The sequence below is a fragment of the Macaca thibetana genome, chromosome 15, assembly GCF_024542745.1.
Source record: "Macaca thibetana thibetana isolate TM-01 chromosome 15, ASM2454274v1, whole genome shotgun sequence".
In the NCBI taxonomy this organism is placed as follows: Eukaryota; Metazoa; Chordata; class Mammalia; order Primates; family Cercopithecidae; genus Macaca; species Macaca thibetana.
This window is the reverse complement of record NC_065592.1, coordinates 28,512,588-28,532,405: the sequence shown is the minus strand read 5'-3', so window position 1 is coordinate 28,532,405 and position 19,818 is coordinate 28,512,588. Positions and strand designations below refer to the sequence as shown.

The 19,818-nt window shown below is 37.5% G+C and overlaps 2 protein-coding genes across 5 annotated transcripts in view; one reads left to right on the top strand and one right to left on the bottom strand.

Moving 5' to 3' along the window:
• GNG10 (G protein subunit gamma 10) overlaps window positions 1-19,818 on the top strand; it is a 484,859-nt gene that overhangs the window by 98,288 nt on the left and 366,753 nt on the right. The window lies entirely within an intron of this gene.
• ECPAS (Ecm29 proteasome adaptor and scaffold) overlaps window positions 16,266-19,818 on the bottom strand; it is a 125,229-nt gene continuing 121,676 nt past the window's right edge. For all 4 annotated transcript variants that reach the window (XM_050761412.1, XM_050761410.1, XM_050761413.1 and 1 more), the window contains 2 exons: window positions 19,129-19,200; window positions 16,266-17,723 (listed from right to left, as the gene is read on the bottom strand). In XM_050761412.1, the coding sequence (XP_050617369.1) occupies window positions 17,584-17,723; window positions 19,129-19,200 (212 nt within the window). In that variant the 3' untranslated portion in view covers window positions 16,266-17,583. The remainder of the gene's footprint in view (window positions 17,724-19,128; window positions 19,201-19,818) is intronic.

Genomic DNA, 19,818 nt, shown 5'->3' with positions numbered 1-19,818 from the left:
ATACCCAAAGGATTATAAATCATGCTGCTATAAAGATACATGTACACGTATGTTTATTGCGGCACTATTCACAATAGCAAAGACTTGGAATCAACCCAAATGTCTATCAATGACAGACTGGATTAAGAAAATGTGGCACATATACACCATGGAATACTATGCAGCCATAAAAAAGGATGAGTTTGTGTCCTTTGTAGGGACATGGATGCAGCTGGAAACCATCATTCTTAGCAAACTATTCCAAGAACAGAAAACCAAACACCACATGTTCTCACTCATAGGTGGGAACTGAACAATGAGATCACTTGGACTTGGGAAAGGGAACATCACACACCGGGGCCTATCATGGGGAGGGGGGAGGGGGAAGGGATGACATTGGGAGTTATACCTGATGTAAATGACGAGTTGATGGGTGCTGACAAGTTGATGGGTGCAGCACACCAACATGGCACAAGTATACATATGTAACAAACCTGCACGTTATGCACATGTACCCTAGAACGTAAAGTATAATAATAAAAGATAAAAAATAAATAAATAAATAAAGATTTGAAAATGTCAGGTTTTTTTGGGGGTTTTTTTTGTTGTTGTTGTTCTGTTTTATTTTTAAACCAAAGATGGTCACTTTCAGTAGAATGTTTTTAATATTGTTTTTTAATACATAGTAGTTGTGTGGTTGTACATACAAACATATACACATATAATGATAATGTGCAGAAAACAGATAATGAAATAAACACTTATAATGGTAAAAAAAATTGACAATCAGATGTTAAATAGGAATAATAGTCACAAATATTGAAGAAAAGCATGTAAAATTATCACTAGCAAACTATATGATTTTATATCTAAAAAAGAACAAGAGAATCAACTAGAATGTTCCCCAGAAGTGAAGAGTTTAGTAAAATAGCCTAATAAAAGAAATAAATAAAAACCAATCATTTTCTTGCAGCCAGTTGGAAGATATGGTAACCGGAAAAAGATTCCATTATCAGTTGCATTAAAAATGTGAGCTATCTTAGAATGACTCAAATGAGAACAGTGCAGAACTTACAAAAAAGAAACAATAAAATTTTAATGACAGGAGTGCCCTAGCCAATAAACTGGATGGATACCAATGCAAAATCTAGAGTCTACCTCTCTAAACATGCATTATTTTAACAATAAATAAAAATAATTCTTTTCTGATGAAACAAAAAATGTTATATTAAAATGAAACCTTCAAGTGAGCAATCACTAAGCAGGTGTTTCCCTAAAGGATTATAGAGATAAATGAGTCTTTTGAGGGTTTCTCACAAAACCAAATAACTTAAAGGAAAAAAATGCTATGGAATAACAAAACGTATACTTCAGCCACTTCACCTTTCAGAAGAGTAGCATGAGGATCTCCCCTCTGGGTTATGTGGCTCTTTTATTTAGGAAAACACCTCAAGGGATCTGTTTTCTTATGAAAGCAGGCCCTGGGCTAGTTCAAATGGGGAAATGTGTTGATAAAGATAACTAAATTATTCTATTTAATAATGATCTTATAGGATTTTAGCATTCATTCCTGGCTTTTTGAGGAGAAGCTTGGGGCACTGGGAGAGAAAGCAGAGAGGGAATTAGAGAAGCAGCAGCTCAGAAACCTTGCAGGAATAGGGAATCCAAAGACACTTAACAAGAGGAAGGGAAAGCTAAGGTCTGTAAAAACTGTGAGGACTCAGATTGAAGTTTAGGTTGCTGACTGCTTTCAACTATTCTCGATTCCCCTGTCTGTCACTCCCAAACCTTCAGGTAAGGTCATGCAAATACAATGGTCTTGGATAATGGAGCTTTGATTATGGAAGAACAGGACTAGCTACCAGAATGGAGGACTTCTAGGTGCAAGGCACTTAAGGACATCTCTGTCCAGTCATTAGCTGACCACCCAGCTAACTGAGCAGAGACTTCCATGGTCACATATAAAAAAGAATTGAAGACTTTGCAGAATTAGTTTAGGAAGTCACTTAGAAAAACATAGCAACAACAACAAACCCTAGAATGGGAGGGAAACCTGGTTTTCATTTAATATTTAAATATTTAATATGTTTTATTTCCCTTTAAAATAATATGTAATTATATAATCACATATTATTTTAAATATCTGATTTTCAACAAAAGATTATAAGACATGTGAAGAGACAGGAAAGTATGGTCCATATTTTTATAATGATAAAAGTGTCCCTGCCTGCCCAACATGGTGAAACCCCATGTCTACATTGAAATATACAAAAAAAAAAAAAAATTAGCCAGGCACGGTGGCGTACACCTGTAATCCCAGTTACTCAGGAGGCTGAGGCAGGAGAATCACTTGAACCCAGGAGGCAGAGGTTGCAGTGAGCCAAGATTGCAGTACTGCACTCTAGCCTGGGCGACACAGCAAGACTCGGTCTCAAAAAAAAAGAAGTATTGATCCATCAAGAAGACATAATTATAAATGTATATACACCTAAAACAGAGCTCCAAAATATTTGAAACAAAAACTGACAGATTTGGAGGGAAAAATAGACAATTAAGCTACCACAGTTGGAGATTTTAATGCTGTACTTTCAATAACTGGTAGAACTGGACCGAAGATGTAAGGCTGAAACTACACTACAAACCTACAGACCTAGCAGCTTCTAGAGAATACCCTATGCCACCGCACACACCCACGCACCGCAGTCTTCTCCACCATGCCACCACACACTCCTCTTCACCATGTCACTGCACACACCCACACACTGCACATTCTTCTCCAGTGATCACGGAATATTACCAGCTGATTTTGTGCCCATGCCCGTCAGTATGCCCTTTCTCCACAAAGGTGACTGCACTCCTGAATTATTCTACTTCCTATGTTAGTTTGCCTGTTATTGCAGCTTTTAAAAAATGTAATCAGGGCAGGGGTAGTAGCTCAGGCCTATCATCAAGGACTTTGGGATGCCGAGGCAGGAGGATTGCCTGAGTCCAGGGAGTTTGAGACCAGCCCGGGCAACACAGTGAGATCCTGTCTCTACTAAAAATTTAAAAAATTCATTAGTACATGACTGAAGTCCCAGCTACTCAGGATGCTGAGGTGGGAGGATTGCCTGAGCCTGGGAGTTGAGGTTGCAGTGAGCTATGATCACACTACTGCAGTCCAGCCTGGGCAGCAGAGTGAGACTTTTCTTCAAAGAAAAAAGGAAGCATATGATACGCATTATGGCGTGTTTGGTGTCCTTCCCTCCACAGTATGCCTGCAAGATTCATCCATGTTGACATTTGTGGTTGCAGCTTGTCCATATTTATTGCTGTTATTGTCTATTTTATAAGCAACACACTTTATCTGTTGTCCTATTGTTAGACATTTGAACTGTCTTCACTTTTTGCCTGTTTCAACAATGTCATTATAAACCTGCATGCATATGCCTTTTGGTTCACAGGCATACACATTTCTCTTGGGTATATACTTAGGAGTGGAAATGATAGGTGATAGGACATGCTGAAGTCAACTTTAGTAGATAGTACTAAATTATTTTTCAGTATGTTATGAAAATGTGCACCCTCAAGTAAACCTCAAGGTTTCCTACTGATGCATAACAAGCTAAACCAAAATTTAGTGACTTAAACAATAGGCATTTTCCTATATATCATGCATGTCTGAGTCAGAAACTCAGACTACTTAATGGAAGTATTTGTGAGAGATTGAATAGTATAAGTTTGGCAAAGATTTTGGATTAGAAACTTTTCTTTTTTTCACTCAAATTTTTTTTTATTTTTAATTTTTGTAGTTAGATTTTTTTTCTTTTAGGAGTTGGTTCAGCTATGGTCAGAGCTGATGAGCTAATCCTCAGAATTAAAAGGACTGGTAAAACTAATGAAAGGAGAGGATTCATTCTGTAAATAAATATTCTCTAGGAGAATTATCTAAGAGAAAGTTATTTCACTAAAGAATTTATGGTCTAGCTGGATGCGGTGACTCACGCCTGTAATTCCATCACCTTGGGAGGTTGAGGCCGGTGGATCACTTGAGGTCAGGAGTTTGAGACCAGCCTGGCCAACATAGTGAAACCCCCTCTCTACTAAAATACAAAAATTAGCTGGTCGTAGTGGTGCACATCTGTAATCCCAGCTACTCAGGAGGCTGAGGCAAGAGAATCACTTGAACCCGGGAGGTGGAGGTTGCAGTGAGCCAAGATTGTGCCACTGCACTCCAGCCTGGGTGACAGAGCGAGACTCTGTCTCAAAAAAAAATAAATAAATTATTGTCTAATATTAGGAGTTGACATGTAAAAATAATACCTAAAAGAACACCTCCAATTTTATATATTTTATGATGGAATTATGTGAGCATAAACATATAGAGGGGTCGTAGAAGTGATAATCTGCAGGTCACATCTGGCAGACTCTCAAATTATCTGCCTGGGGAAAGTCTTATAATTCATGGCCTACATCCTGTTCCCTGAGTAACGGATCTTATTGTGAGTTCCTCCAACTGTTGACGTACTGATTAATACATAACTTATTGACATTGAAAAGAACACTGATTTGTTTCTGAATCATACAATTTTACTGCTTGTCTTACACATAGAACATTTTAGCCTGTATGCTGTAATCTGCAGCCAATGATTGCAAACTCTTTATTGTAATCACCAATGAAAAAGGGTAACTCCCATATGAGGAGTCCCCCTCCCTACTCCCAAACTTTCCCAGAAAAGTCTTTCAGGCGGTAGCTGACTCCAGACCATGGCCAATATGGAACTTCTAGCTTAGCACATTTTTGCATTTGAAAGTTGTTTTGATTGTCAAAAGAGTCAGATGAAAGCATAAACTTACTTATAAGACTTCAAGAGTAGGAGGTACTGACACCATAAATGGGTTTAATGCCATATTAAGTTGAAATTAATTCTGGGACAATGGAGAATTGTTTTAAATAAGATAGAGACATCATTTGGTTTATGACCAAATCAGGATGTAGAATATTCTTGAACCAAGAAGTTCCCTCATGCCCATTTACAGTCAATTATCTCCCCTGACCCCATGCCCCCAACTACAGACCTGACTTCCTTCACTATAGTTTTTCCTTATCTAGAATTTCACATAAATAGAACTATGTAGAGTATGTAGTCATTTTACTTAGCAAAATGTCTTATGTTTATGCAGTCATATATTTTATTGCTGAGTATTCCACTATGTAGATTTACAACTGTTGATGCACTCACTAATCGACAGACATTTGGATGGTTTTCGGCTTTGACCTATAATGAATATTTGTCCGGAGCTGCACGCCCCGGCCATAGCGAATAATAATTGAGGATTAAATGCCTGAGCTATATTCATTTCCACCCCACACCTTCTCCCTATCTTTGCCTTTTTTCCCCTGTACTAATACCTCATTAAAGATGGCGCTCTTCCTGCTTCTTCTTCACTCACTTTTCCCGCGCCCGGGAAAATTGTTACTTAATAGCGCAAGCGCAACATGACATCCGACCGGAGAAACCGAAACTAACCTGGCCACGCCCTCGGCAATGAGATCATTTCCGCCTTAGCCCAACCCCTTCCCTTCCAAGTGTATATAAGGCAGTGCATTACCGCCATTAAACGAGACTTGATCAGAGCACTGTCTTGTCTCCATTTCTCGTGTCTCTTGTTCCCCAAATTCCCACCCCCTCCTCCAGGGCCTGCTCTGACTATCCCGTGGGCCGGGATAAATATTTACTTACAAGTCGTTGTGCAAACATAGATTTCCTCTTGTCTTAGGTAAATACACTTGTGTAAAATGTATGGGTCATAGTAGAAGTGTATGCTTAACTTCGTATGAGATGTCAAACTGTTTCTCAAAGATGCTGTTCCTATTTTGCTATCCCATTAGCGATATGAGAATTCCTGTTGCTCCACATCTGTGTGACCGCTTGATTTTGTCACTCTTTGATTCGTCATTTCAATATGTGATGACCCATGTTGGTTTTTTTTTCAAGGAAATATGATGTACTAACATATTTTAACAAGTAGTGTATATAGAAAATAACCAACAGATGTTTTTGTATCTATAAATTATATTCAAAAATGCTCCAACATGTTCCAAATGTTTAAAAAGTTTTATTGAGATATAATTAATATACTATATGATTTACCCATTTAAAATGTACAATCCAAAAATTTTAAGTGGATTCAGACTTGTACAACTATCAGCACACAATTTGAGAACATCACCCTTAAAAGAAACTCACACTCATTAGCAGAAATTCTCTATTTTCCCCCAACCCCTAACCCTAGGAAACTACTAATCTACTCTGTTTCTATGGATTTGTCTATTCTGGACATTTCACATAAATGGAGTCACACAATGTGTGGTCTTTAAAGCTGACTTCTTTCCCTTATATGTTTTCAAGATTCATCCAAGTCATAGCATGAATCATTATTTCATTCCTTTACTTGCCAAATATCTCATTGTATATGGATATCCATACAATGAGATATTATTTGGCAAGTAATGAAATAATGATACATGCCAAACATCTCATTGTATAGATACGCCACATTTAATTTTTATCCAGTCATCAGTTGAGCATTTGGGTTGTTCCCAGATTTTGGTTTTTATAAATAATGTTCCTATGAACATGAATCTATAATTTTTTGTGGGAAGTATGTTTTCATTTCTCTTGAGTATGTTACACTTTGTTTAAACATGTGAGAAACTGCAAAACTGTTACCCAAAGCAGCTCTATCATTTTACATTCCCACCAGCAATACTTGAGGGTTCCAATTTCTCCACTTCCTTATCAATACTTCTGTGTCTGTTTTTTAAATAGCCATCCTAGACAGTTTGTAGTGGCATCTCATTGTGGTTTGCATTTGCAATCCCCTAAGGGTTATTGATTTTTAGCAATTTTTATGTATATATCTTTTGTATATCTTCTTCGGATAAATGTCTATACAGATCCTTCGTCCATTTTAGAAATTAGGTTGTCTTTTTGAGTTGTAAGAGTTTTTTTCTGATACAAGTTCCTTATCAGGTATAGAATTTGCAAATATTTTATCCCAATCTATAGGCTGTCTTTTTACTTTCTTGATAGTGTCCTGTGAAAACACAAAAAGATGTTAATTTCAATGGAGTTCAATTTATATATTTTTTCATCACTTGAGCTTCTAGTATCATGTCTAAGAAGTCTTTACCTAACCCAAGGTTATGAAGATTTACTTCTAGATTTACTTTGAAGATTTTACAGTTTTAGCTCTTACATTTAAGTCTGATCCATTTTGAGTTCATTTTGCATGCAACGTGAGGAAGAAGTCCAACTTCATTCATTTGCATGTAGATATCCAGTTGTACCAGCACCATTTGTTGAAAAGACTATTCTTTCCTCATTGAGTGAATTTGACACTGTGTTGAAAGTCAATTTGCCATAAATGTAAAGGTTTATTTCTGGACTGTCAATTCTATTCCTTTGAACTGCATGTCCAGTCTTGTGCCAGTACCACAGAGTCTTGATTACCATAGTTTTTTAGTTAAGTTTTGAAGTGAGGAAAGAGAAGTAATCCACTTTTGTTTTTTTGGTCTCTGTGTGTGTGTGTGTGTGTGTGTGTGTGTGTGTGTGTGTGTGTGTGTGTGTGATGGAGTCTTGATCTGTCGCCCAGGATGGAATGCAGTGGTGCAATCTCGGCCCACTGCCACCTCCAGCTCCTGGGTTCCAGAGATTCTCCTGCCTCCGCCTCCCAAGTAGCTGGAACTACAGGTGCATGCCACCATGCCCAGCTAATTTTTTGTATTTTTAGTAGAGACGGGGTTTCACTGTGTTAGCCAGGATGGTCTTGATCTCCTGACCTCGTGATCCGCCTGCCTCGGCCTCCCAAGGTGCTGGGATTACAGGCGTGAGCCACTGCGCTCAGCCCACTTTTGTTCTTTTTCAAAATATTTTAAGTATTCTGGGTCCTTTGCACTCCACATAAATTTTAGAATTAGTTTGTCTACTGAATCTGTAAATCAACTTGGTCACTATTGTCATCTTAACAGTATTAACTATTCTGATAAGAATGGATGTCTTTCTATTTACTTAGCTCTTCCTTAATTTCTTTCAGCAATATTTTGTAATTTCCCAGAGTGTAATTTTTGTATGTGTTTCATTAAATTCATCCCTAAAAATGCATTTTGAACAAAGAATTTACTATTGCAAATGAAACCGTTTTCTGAATTTCATTTAGACTGTCCATTGGTACAACATAGAAATAAGTGATATTTTTAATTAACTTATAAAAATCAATCAATTATCAATTGATCCTCAACTTTGCTAAACTCATTTAAGAGTTCCAATATGTTTTTAGTGAATTCCTTAGGATTTTCTATATGCAACATATTATCTGAAAATATTGTTATTTTACTTCTTTTCTTTCCAATCTCGATGCCTTCTGTTCATTTGACTAATTTCCCTAGATGGAACTTCCAGCATAATGTTTAAAGGAAGGACCAAGAGTAAACATCCTTATCTCATTCCTGAGCTTAGAAGGAAAACATTCAGTCTTTCATTAGGTATCTTGTAACACTATTATGTACTATCATGTAGCCTTATGGTGTAAGCTATATGTTTTTTGTAGATCCCCCTTATTAGCTGATGAAGTTCCCTTTTATTCCAAATTGTTGAGTGGGGTGTGTGTGTGTGTGTAAAATTAAGGCGCACTGGATTTTATCAAATGCTTTTTCTGCATCTATTGAGATTATAATATGGCTTTTCTCCTTTATTATATTGGTGTGAGGCATTACACAATTTGATTTTCATGTTAAACCAACTTTGTATTCCTGAGATAAATCCCTCATGGTCATGATGTATAATCCTTTTTCCATATTGCTTCACTCAGTTTCTAGTACTTTGTTTGCAAGTTTTGTGTCTATAAGAGAAATTTCTCTGTAGCTTTAGTTTTTCATCTATGTCTTTGTCCAATTTTGGTACTAGGGTAATACTGTCTTCACAGAACAAATTAGGAAGTACTCCCTCTTCTATTTTTCAGAAGAGTGTGTAAATAATTGATATTCTTTTGATATAGGCATAACTATTATGTACCCATAATTCAAAATAAAAAAATTTAAAAATTTAAAAAGAACTGGCATTCTTTTAAAATGTTTGGTAGAATTCACCATCTGCGCCTGGACTTTTTGTTGCAGGTAGCTTTTTGAGTACTAGCTCAACTTCTTTACTTGCTGCAGGTCTATCCATATTTTCTATTTCTTCTGAGTCAGATTTAATTTTTTGATTTGTAGCTTCCCAGGAATGTGTTGATTTCATCTAAGTTATCTAATTTGTTGCCATATAGTTGCTCATAGTATTCCTTTATATTTTGGTTTATCTTTTAAGATTAGCAAGTAGCAATATCTCTTTCATTCCTGTTTTAGTAATTCAGTGGGTTTTGTTTGGTTTTTGGTCTACCTACAGAGTTGCTGATCAACAATTTTGTTGATCTTTTCAAAGAACCAACTTGCAGTTTTTTTTTCTTTCCTATTCTCAATTTCATAATTTCTGCTCTGATCTGTTTCCTCCCTTCAGGTTTAATTTGCCTTTTCTTTTATAGTGCTTCAAGAGAAAGGTTTGGGATAGGTTTTTTTGTTTTGTTTTTTGAGTCAGGGTCTCACTCTGTCACCAAGACTGGAGTGCAGTGGTGTAATCATGCCTCACTGCAGCCTCGAAATCCTGGGCTCAAGCAATCTTCCTATCTCTGCCTCCCAGGTAGCCGGGACTACAAGTGCATGCTACCATGCCTGGCTAATTTTTAAAATTTTTCAGAGAGACATGGTCTGGCTACATTGCACAGGCTGGTCTTGAACTGCTGGCTTCCAACAATCCTCCCACCTCGGCCTCCTAAACTTCTGGGATTACAGGCATGAGCCACTGCACCTGGTCTTTTATTATTATTATTCATACTCTAATAAGATGGCCTTTTTTTCGGTTATAAATTCTCCTCTAAGCACTGCTTTAGCTGCACTTCGTAAGTTTTGGAATTTTGTGTCATTTTAATTCATCTCAAAGTATTTTCTAATTTCCTTGGTGATTTCTTCTTTGTTCCCCTGCTTATTTAGAAGTATGTACTTAATTGCCATGTTTATAAATTTCCCAGTTTCATTCACTTATTAATTTCTATTTTCAATTCATTGTGATTATAGAGTACATTTTCTACAGTTTCAATACTTTCACATTTTGATAGGAATTGCATTGAATCTGTAGATCAACTCAGGAGTTGTGGCTTGTTTTATGGCCTACGGACTGTTAATCCCTGCCCCAAGACAGGTGATAACTATATGTCAATGTAAATTCATCAATTGCAACAAATGCACCACTGTGGTGCAAGATGTTGATAGTGGGTGAGGTTGTCCATGTGTGAGGAAAGGGGGTATATGGAAACAAACCTCCCTTTTTGAAAGAAATATTCTAAAGGTGTTTTTCATACTTTTCTTCTTCCCTTACATTTTTGATTTCTGGAGAATAGTTCTCAACAATGTAAACCTTCATTTCAAAACCCTATTTCTAAAATTCCTGAAATGGCCAGAATAATTCAATGTCAAATTAGAAAGATCATATCAGCATAGAAAAGAGCAAGCTAGAATCCAATACCTAGGAATTCAAATGAGAGCAAGCAGATGTTACCAGTGCAAATAAATATACCATATTCCACACTCCGTATTTGAATAACTTTTAAAAACCTGAACTAATTTTTTGACCAGAGGCAAAATTACCTACCCATATTCTCCTTTTCACTTAAAACTCATGTGTAGTCCAGGTGCAGTGGCTCATGCCTGTAATCCAACACTTTGGGAGGCCAAGGCAGGTGGATCACTTGAGCTCAGGAGTTCGAGACCAGCCTGGGCAATGAACATGGTGAAACCCCATCTCTACAAAAAATACAAGAATTAGCTGGGCACAGTGGCATGCACCTGTAGTCCTAGCTACTTGGGAGGCTGAAGCAGGAGAATCAACTGAGCCCAGGAGTCTGAGACTGCAGTGAGCCATGATCATGCCACTTTACTCCAACCTGGGCAACAGAGTGCGACCCTGTCTCAAAAAAAAAAAAAAAAAAAAGCCGGGGGGGGGGGGGGTGGTTCATGCCTGTAATCCCAACACTTAGGGAGGCTGAGGTGGGTGGCTCACCTGAGGTCAGGAGTTGAGATCAGCCTGGCCAACATGGTGAAAGCCCATCTCTACTAAAAATCCAAAAAAATTAGCCAGGTGTGGTGATGGGCACCTGTAATCCCAGCTACTCGGGAGGCTGAGGCAGGAGAATTGCTTGAATCCGGGAGGCGCAGGCTGCAATGAGCTGAGATCGCACCACTGCACTCCAGCCTGGGTGCGAGACTCCGCCTCAAAAAAAAAAGTGTTTTTAGATTTATCTAAAACATAATTTAAACAGGCATTACTTTTAAGAGAAGTTTCAGGTTCAAAGCAAGATTTGAGAGGAAGATACAGAGTTCCCATATATCCTCTACCCTCACACATGCACAACCTTGCCCATTATCAACATCTTGTACCATAGGGGTACACTGGTTGCAACTGATGAACTTACACTGACATACAGTTATCACCTGAAGTTCATAGTTTGCCTTCGGGTTCACTCCTGGTGGTGTACGTTCTACAGGTTTGGGCAAATGTACAATGACATATATTCACAACTGTAGTATTAGACAGAGTATTTTCACTGCCTTAGAAATCCTCTCTGCTCTATTTATTCACCCTTCCCTTCTCTCAACACCTGGCAATCACTGATCTTTTTACCGTCTCCACAGCTTTGCCTTTTCCAGAATGTCATATAGTTGGAATCATACAGGATGTAACCTTTTCAGATTGACTCCTTTCACTGAATAATATAAACTTATGTTTTCTCCATGTTTTTAATGGCTTGATAGCTCTTTTTAGCACTGAATAATATTCCATTTTCTGGATGTATCAGTTTATTTTATATTTTACCATTCACCTACTGAAGGACATCTTGGTCGCTTCCAATTCTTGGCAATTATGGATAAAGCTGCTATAAATATCCATGTGCAGATTTTGCATGGACGCAAGTTTTCAATTCACCTGCATAAACACCAATGAGCACAATCGAATGGTAAAGGTATGTTTAGCTTTGTATAGCTTTTTAAAAACAACAAATATTCTCCAATTCTATGTCCAGTATGGTGGAGTAACTTCCCAGAAGACTGCCTTGCATATAGAAACTATAAACACTGTATTCAAAATAAAACAAAACAAAACAAAAACAATTTTCTTAAGGCTCTAAAGTCAGAGTCGGGTAGATTTTGGCAGAGAGCCAAAACATGGAAGGGGCCGGCAGGGAGTGAGTTTCGGGGCTTTGTGGCTTTGTCCTTAGGGTAAAGCACAGTCAGAGCGTGGCACAGAACAGTGGAAGCTCCCACTGAAAATCACCCTCTCTCCAGCCTGAGGGAGGCAGAGCCCACTACAAAGTAAGGGGAAAATCTTGGATATAAAACAGCAGAGAAGAACCCAAGTTTCTATGTGTAACTCTGCCCAAGTCTGTGATTAACCTCTGAACCACTTATGTTCACGGCAGACTGCAAACAGCTCAGCCAAAAATAAGCTGAACTGAGATCTGAGCCAAAGGGGAGACAGTTGGCAGTTTGAGTCTAACCATGTTCATTGTCTGCTCAAATTGAACAGCAGCTCTTTGAAGGAACAATCCAGAGTCTCCATGACATAACATGCACAATGTCCAGGAATGTTGGGACATAGTCCCAAAATACCGGATATACGAAGAACCAGGAAATGATGTTGGGGACCTGGGGGAAGCAATAAAAAAAGACCAAAGCCAAGATGATCCAGATGTGTAAGTATCAAATAAGAACTTAAAAGCAATTATAATTATGCTTCATGAAGTTTTTAAAAATGTTAATGAAAGATTAGAAATTGAAAATTTTTAAAAATTGAAACTTTAGAATGGAAAATTAAAATATCTGAAATAAAAACTCACTAGATGGGCTTTAATATCAGAATGCACATGGTAGAGTCAGTAAACTTAAAGAGAATTTTAAAAACATGACTAAGACCTGTAGAACAACATCAAAAGAGCTAACATATGTTTAACTAGAGTTCTAGAAAGAGAGGAGAGAAGATGGCACAGGGAAAAAAAAACATGGGTAAATGGCCAAAAAAAAAAAAAAAAACTCAAATTCAGTAAAATGCATACATTTAGAAATTCAAAAATCGAAGCAAAACTTGAGGATAAATATGAAGAAAAGCACAGCTAGGTACATCATAGTCAAAGTGCTTTAATCCAAAAATAGGAAAAATCATGAAAGCAGACAGAAAAAAAACTACACACCACATCCAGAGAGCAACAATTTGAACAGCCTCAGAAATCACACTGGAAACGATGAAGGCCAAGAAACAGTGGGGCATCTTTACAGTGCTAAAATAAAACAAATACTAAAAAATACTGATGTTCAGAAAAGATCCTGTATTTGAAGACTGTTCTGGAATCAAAAGTAGCATAACAGAATTATACATCTAACTACTAATACCCAACATTGGTTTTAAAGTACTCTTTTCAAGAATACCCAAACAAATACAGATGTTCCTATTAGCTGTTTTCTCACTGTCCTTTATCTTTTTCATAAAGGCTTTTTCACTACTACTTGAATGTAAAAGAAATGTATCATTTTTAAAGGTAAACAAACACTTAAAACTTTCAGAAAGCATCATTTGAAAGGCTGTTTCCAACTTTTATAACATTATAATGTTTCACTTTAAAAACATGTTACTCTAGCTCCCTGGTTCCCTCCCATAATCCCAGCACTCTGGGAGGCTGAGGCACGTAGATCACCTGTGGCCAGGAGTTTGAGACTAGCCTGGCCAAAGAGGTGAAACCCCATGTCTACTAAAATGTAAAAATTAGCTGGGTGTGTTGGCAGGTGCCTGTAATCCCAGCTACTCGGGAGGCTGAGGCAGGAGAATCCCTTGAACCTGGGAGGCAGAGGTTGCAGTGAGCTAAGATCGCACCATTGCACTCCAGCCTGGGTGACAAAGACTCCATATCAACAACAACAACAACAACAAAAAAAAGAGTTACTCTAGTAAGCTAATTTGGAACCTGCTTGAAAGGAAAAAACATACTAGGAGGGAACGGCATGGGCTTGTTGGCTGCTCGAGATAGTAAGCAAGGTAACTCACTTTCATGGCCACCTTCTATAGTCTAAATATTTGCTTGGCAGTTTACAGTATAGGATGTGATTGTACCTCTGACATTTTACATTCATAGCCATGTATCTTAATCTTGGTCAAAAGGAGAACTGTCTGTTGTTTCTGTATGTTCCTAAGGGATTACTTTTATGAGAAAATAAAATGTTTCCATACCTCTTCTCCAAGCATCTGACAGCAGTTGTTCAGGGAGTCTTCCTTTTGTTTCCGCTTTGCCTCGGAACTCCTAAACACTTAAGCCCAGCAATTTCTACTTACCAGAGTTAGCTCAGAATATGGCAGGCAGTAGGGCTTTTTTTTTTTTTTTTTTTTTTTTTTAAAGTGTAACTAGTCAACGTCTTGGCAGTTGAATTATTTTCCTGAAGAATTAATAAAAATTAATGCACTACTTCAAAAGAACAGATCATGCAGTTTTATTTGCCATTTAATATCTTCTTGGGCATGGATGGGATTTTCCTTTAAAATAAGACTATCAGACACTTAGCTAGCTGGGACACACTGCAGAGGATTTTGTGAAAGTCGCATATAAAATACAAAATTCTGTTAAGTATAACACCTATTTAACAATAGTTTGTACATTACAATGAGGCCAATGTCAAAATAACTCCCTGGCCTAGACAGCAGCATGAATCTATTGTGGCAGCAGCAGGTAGAAATGCCCCATGGAGGGCAGCCAGTGTGTGCACAGTGCAGTTGCTGCAAGAGCGCAGACCAACAAGGGCACATCTTTTTTCTTTTGTCTTATTAGTAAGTGCACAGTGAAAGATGGAAGAGGGAAGCAATGGGGATGCAGAGGCACTTTTGCTGTGCAGGTAGACTGTATTACAGGGAGACAGGGAGATACATGGAATTATAAATTCAATGCAAACATTAAGAAACAGCTGCTCTTTATCACCAGAAAGACAATTATACACTATTTTCACGATTCTGATTTCCAACTTGCCACACTTTGGGTATCTCCTTTTCACATATCAGTACATTTGAGACAATACATCCTGTGCACTAATTCCAGGAATAAGGAATTCAGTAATAGACCCTACCACCAATCAGTTTCTTGTATGACAGGTAACACCGACTATTTCCAGGGAGAAAGAACCAAAATCTGTTTGGGGGAGCTCTGGAAAACAAAGGCTGATGATAATAAACATGTATGAGTCCTTCTGCCATTTGTTGGCCAGTGAACATTTCACAATTACAAGCTCTGTTATTAACCCTTTTAATAAATATATGCACACATGCACATCAAACACAAGGGGCACTGTGAGACAATTATTGAGCATTACTAGCTGTGTGAGTGATTAGGCTGGTCAAGATGAAGGCATTAAGTATACAAATTAGAAACGTGTTCAGAAGGCTAATGTACAGGAATTCAATAGCACTAAGCACAAAGGTTCGAATGCCTCAGCACCACTGTTAGCACCAAGGGAAATTCCCAATATTAAAAAACAAAGAGCTTAAAAAGCGTAACATTTGACAAGGTGTTAACATTTGATATAGACTAAGAGCATAATTCTTGTCTTTATAATCCTACTTTCTGAAAATATCCAACCTGCATTGCATTCTTGCCAAGGAATAATATCCCGAGTACTGTAAATGAAAGTCAGAGAGTACTTGGTGGAGGGGGAAATACTGATATGAAAAACAGTAAGTCCTAAAAGATGCCATAAACTTTCTAAAAAAATCCGAAGTTGATTTTACCCCAAGCAAAAGCCATTCTCAAATGAAAATCCATGATAGATTCCTTAAAATTCATGATGCTACTAAAACTCACAAGTCAGTATCAGCAGAGGATGTTTTTGTAATTAACACTTAAATTTTTATTTGTAAACTCCCTTTTCAATCAGAAACAATCCCTAAACACACCATATTCAGCCAAGTCTAGGTGCTATCTATGGCAGTGTTTTTTAAACTGTGAGTAGTGACCCAAGTTGTGAGTCAGGAAATGAATTGAGACAGTCTGAAGAGCATTATATCAGGAGCCCAGGGGGAGATATTAAAGGGTATCACACAGTTATGTATTATTTCATGAAATGTTTTAAATATTTTATATTTAGGCATGCACATATATACACACACAAACACACATGTTCTGGGTCGTGATGTAAAAAGTTATTTTTATTATGACTTGCAGTCAAAAAAGTTTGAAATACATCGGTCAATAGAGACCCTCAAAAATAATAAACATGGAGTTTCCACGAAAAATAATAAACATGGAGATTCCTGGTGTTAATGTCAATAAGGATCAGCATTGAATGTAAACCAATCTTCTGCTCTGGAATCCAAGGTAAGCTACAGAGTTCTCGGTTTACCATAAACACTAAGGCTTTACTTGTTTTTCCTCTTACCCTACACTTTCAGGCAGGGGCATGGGCAACAGAAGGAAGGAGGAAAACCCCTAGTGGCAATGATTTACTTGGAGTGGTATCATGTTATTTTGAGAAAAGGCATTTTTTAAAAGAGTAATTCCCAGGTGGCTAATTAAAAGGCTTTCCTTCTCCCCTATAAAGTCATACTGGTAGCATAAAAGTGAACAGAAATTTTATGTTGTCATTACAGTTTTGAGGCAGTCTGTGATTTTGTTTCTGGTTTTGCAAAATATGCAGCCACAGACACCGATAGAATGTGTGATCTTGTCCTAATCTACTTTACCCACCTGTAAAAGGAAGACGATTGGAATTATCCTAATGAGACTGAATCTGTCCTCTCCATCTGTAAAGATGCTAAACAATCATTTTCTCCAAATCAACCATCTAAACACACAAGACAATGTTCAGCTTCTGACTTTCGGAAACCCAACGATAAGGGTCACTTTAGTTCTGGCACAAGGGCTGTTGTGTGCCGCCCTAAACATACCTCAACTTGGAAGTTTCTTGGGTGGGCCAGGGTTAGCACTGATTTGGCAGATGGCTGTAAAAGAAAGTATCCAGGGCAGAATATTAAACACCTGGGTTCTGACTTTGGCACAGGCCTCAGAAAGCCTCTGAGATGACACAGCTTCCTATTTCTTCAGGTTTAAGAGGAAGGTTAAAACAAGTTATTTACAGGCCCCTTCCTGAAATAACTAATTTGAATGCAGTTCTAAGATTTTTATCCAGCTTGCTCTGCAACTTTGTCTATTAATTCCTTTAATAATAGCTTGTACTCTTTTAACAACTATTTCTGCCAGTTTCCTTTACAATCACCCCTCAAACATCCAAGGTTCCATTAAGCTCACTCAGCCCAGATACTTTAAAAACATAAAGTAAAATAAAGCTAATAAGGAACAAAATTTAAGGCTTTTTCTTTTTATTTCAGCCAAGGAATGATGCATGCTACAGATTAATCTTTACTCTTCCCCACTTGGTTTTTCAAAGAACACCACCATTTCAACCCCCAATGAACATGGCACTTGTTTGTTTCTTCCCCTTCTAATTTATTCCAGATTTTCAAGTGTTTTCTTCAGTAACGCTGCTTTCTCCTGCAGTTCAGGTCTGCTGTCTGGCTCCATAGTAGCTAAAGACTCAATTAGGAGCACTCTGCATTCAGATGTCAAACATTCCCACTGTTTAGATTCTGCATGAAAAAAAAAAAAAAAGAAAAAAGAAAAAAGAAAAAACCCCAAAGATTCCTTATAGGACAAGAAAAAAATTTAAAAATATCCATCCCCCAAATAAATGCAAAGCAACCTCTTGATAACAGATCAGTATATAATGATTTAATGTTCAATAGGTGTCTCAAAACCTAATTCTTGACAATAGCCTAGAGGCACATTAGGGAGTTTCCTCTCCTTCCTCCATTATCAGTGGGAGAAAGCGAAATAACTACAATGAAGCATAGTAGGAAGAAGGAATTATCGGGGCAAGGCACACTATAGCAAAAAAGTCATTTCAACAACACCATCGCAAGGCCATTTCATAAGATATGGTCAGTCAAAAAAAAAAAAAGAAAAACTTGTAAGAAATTTCATAATTGCAAGTCAGATTAAGTAGATGACACTCCCTTTTCTTTGAGTAAGGCATCTGAGAACTATTACATGCACACTGAAAATTTTAGAAAATAAGAAAGTATGTCAAATCTTAAATCTTGTTTACAAGGTTTTGCCACTTTCTAGCCATGTGGCTTCAAGCAAGTTTAGCTTGCCTTCAGCCTCATGTTCCTCATCTGGACTATATTAGTACGTATCTGGCAAACTGAGAATTTGGTAATATGACTTAAGTGCCTAGCTCTTTTATCTCAAAAAGGAAAAAAGGGATCGGGAGATGTTTAGTGTTACTGAGTCTAAAAGTTCTGTCTGATGGAGCCCTAAGAGAGGTGTTTTAATTGCTAAGCAAAGATAGAGAAGTAGAAAGAGCAAACACACAAGGTTGCAGGAAAAACGTTTCCATCTCCTACATTCTTAATCCATGAAGTTAAAACAATTTGAGAGACAGGAAAAAAAAGAAGACAGTCCTCCTTCTGAAATCAGTAACAGATACACCACTGGAGAAAATGCTAACAGTTCCCCCTACCCTGCCCACTGATAGACCGTTAGAAGAAAAACAGGTTAGGGGAGAAGAAGTAGGATTAAGAAAATTGGTACTACCAGATTTGATGACTCAGGTAGATAACTGTTAAAAATGTTTTTCCAACTCCACTTTTCAGTGTGCCGTTCTGCTTATTTACATGCACACATGCCACTGTCAACCACTTCCTCTAATTAACCAAGATTAAGTCAGGATTCCCGATGAAAACAAAAACTTTATTACTTTAAGACAACTATAGCTTAATAATATATTTAAAATATATAAAAGAATATCAAATTTAAATATTTAGTAAAATTTAATAGTTTTGGCTTTGTCCATTCTTATTGCATGTGCATACATACTGATTTGTATTTCAGAGTATATGCTTAGAGTATAAGAAAAATGAAACAAAAAGTTTTCTAAAACATATGCCACATGGCTTTGTGGTCCTCCAGTCAGAACTAACAACAACTTACCTTCAAGTTTTTTAAGCAGCAATTCTATCACAGATAAAGCTTCTGTTCTCACAGATGAGTAGGTCTTATTTTCTAAAAAGAAAAATCATACAGTTTATACGGCCTGCCTGAAAAACACAACCTCCAAGATTAAATTTGTGTTACTGAAAGAAAGATGTCCAGAAATTACAACTCTAGGGAAGGGTACATCTGGTTTTTTGTTTTGTTATGTTTTAAAGGAAGCTTCCCTTTGCTAAGTATCAAATACTTGAAATGTGCTAACGTACATAGTCTCCTACTTTGGGAAAACAAAAACCTGTCAGCCAAGTATAACAATCACCACAACAAATGGTAATATTTAAATGATCCATTTTAGAAGTGGAAGATGAAAAAACTATCTCAAACACAAAATCATCTTCACATCACACATAAGAACGATCCTTAGGTCTGCATGACCCTCCTCATTTTACCAAAGAACATTATACGACCCAGTGTTTAAGCCGATCAGAGAAACCTGGAACCCAGCAAAGACAAGTCTGTTGGCCGCCAGTTCTTTATCCATAAAAGCATGTTACTGCCAGCAACTGCAACTGAAGCATGCTTCCTTGGCATCCACTCTTTGACATGGCATCTGATTCACGGTGAAATTGTCTACCAAAAAAATCAACATACAACCAAGCCCAAAGCAGGGTAGGCATGAGATGGGCCTTA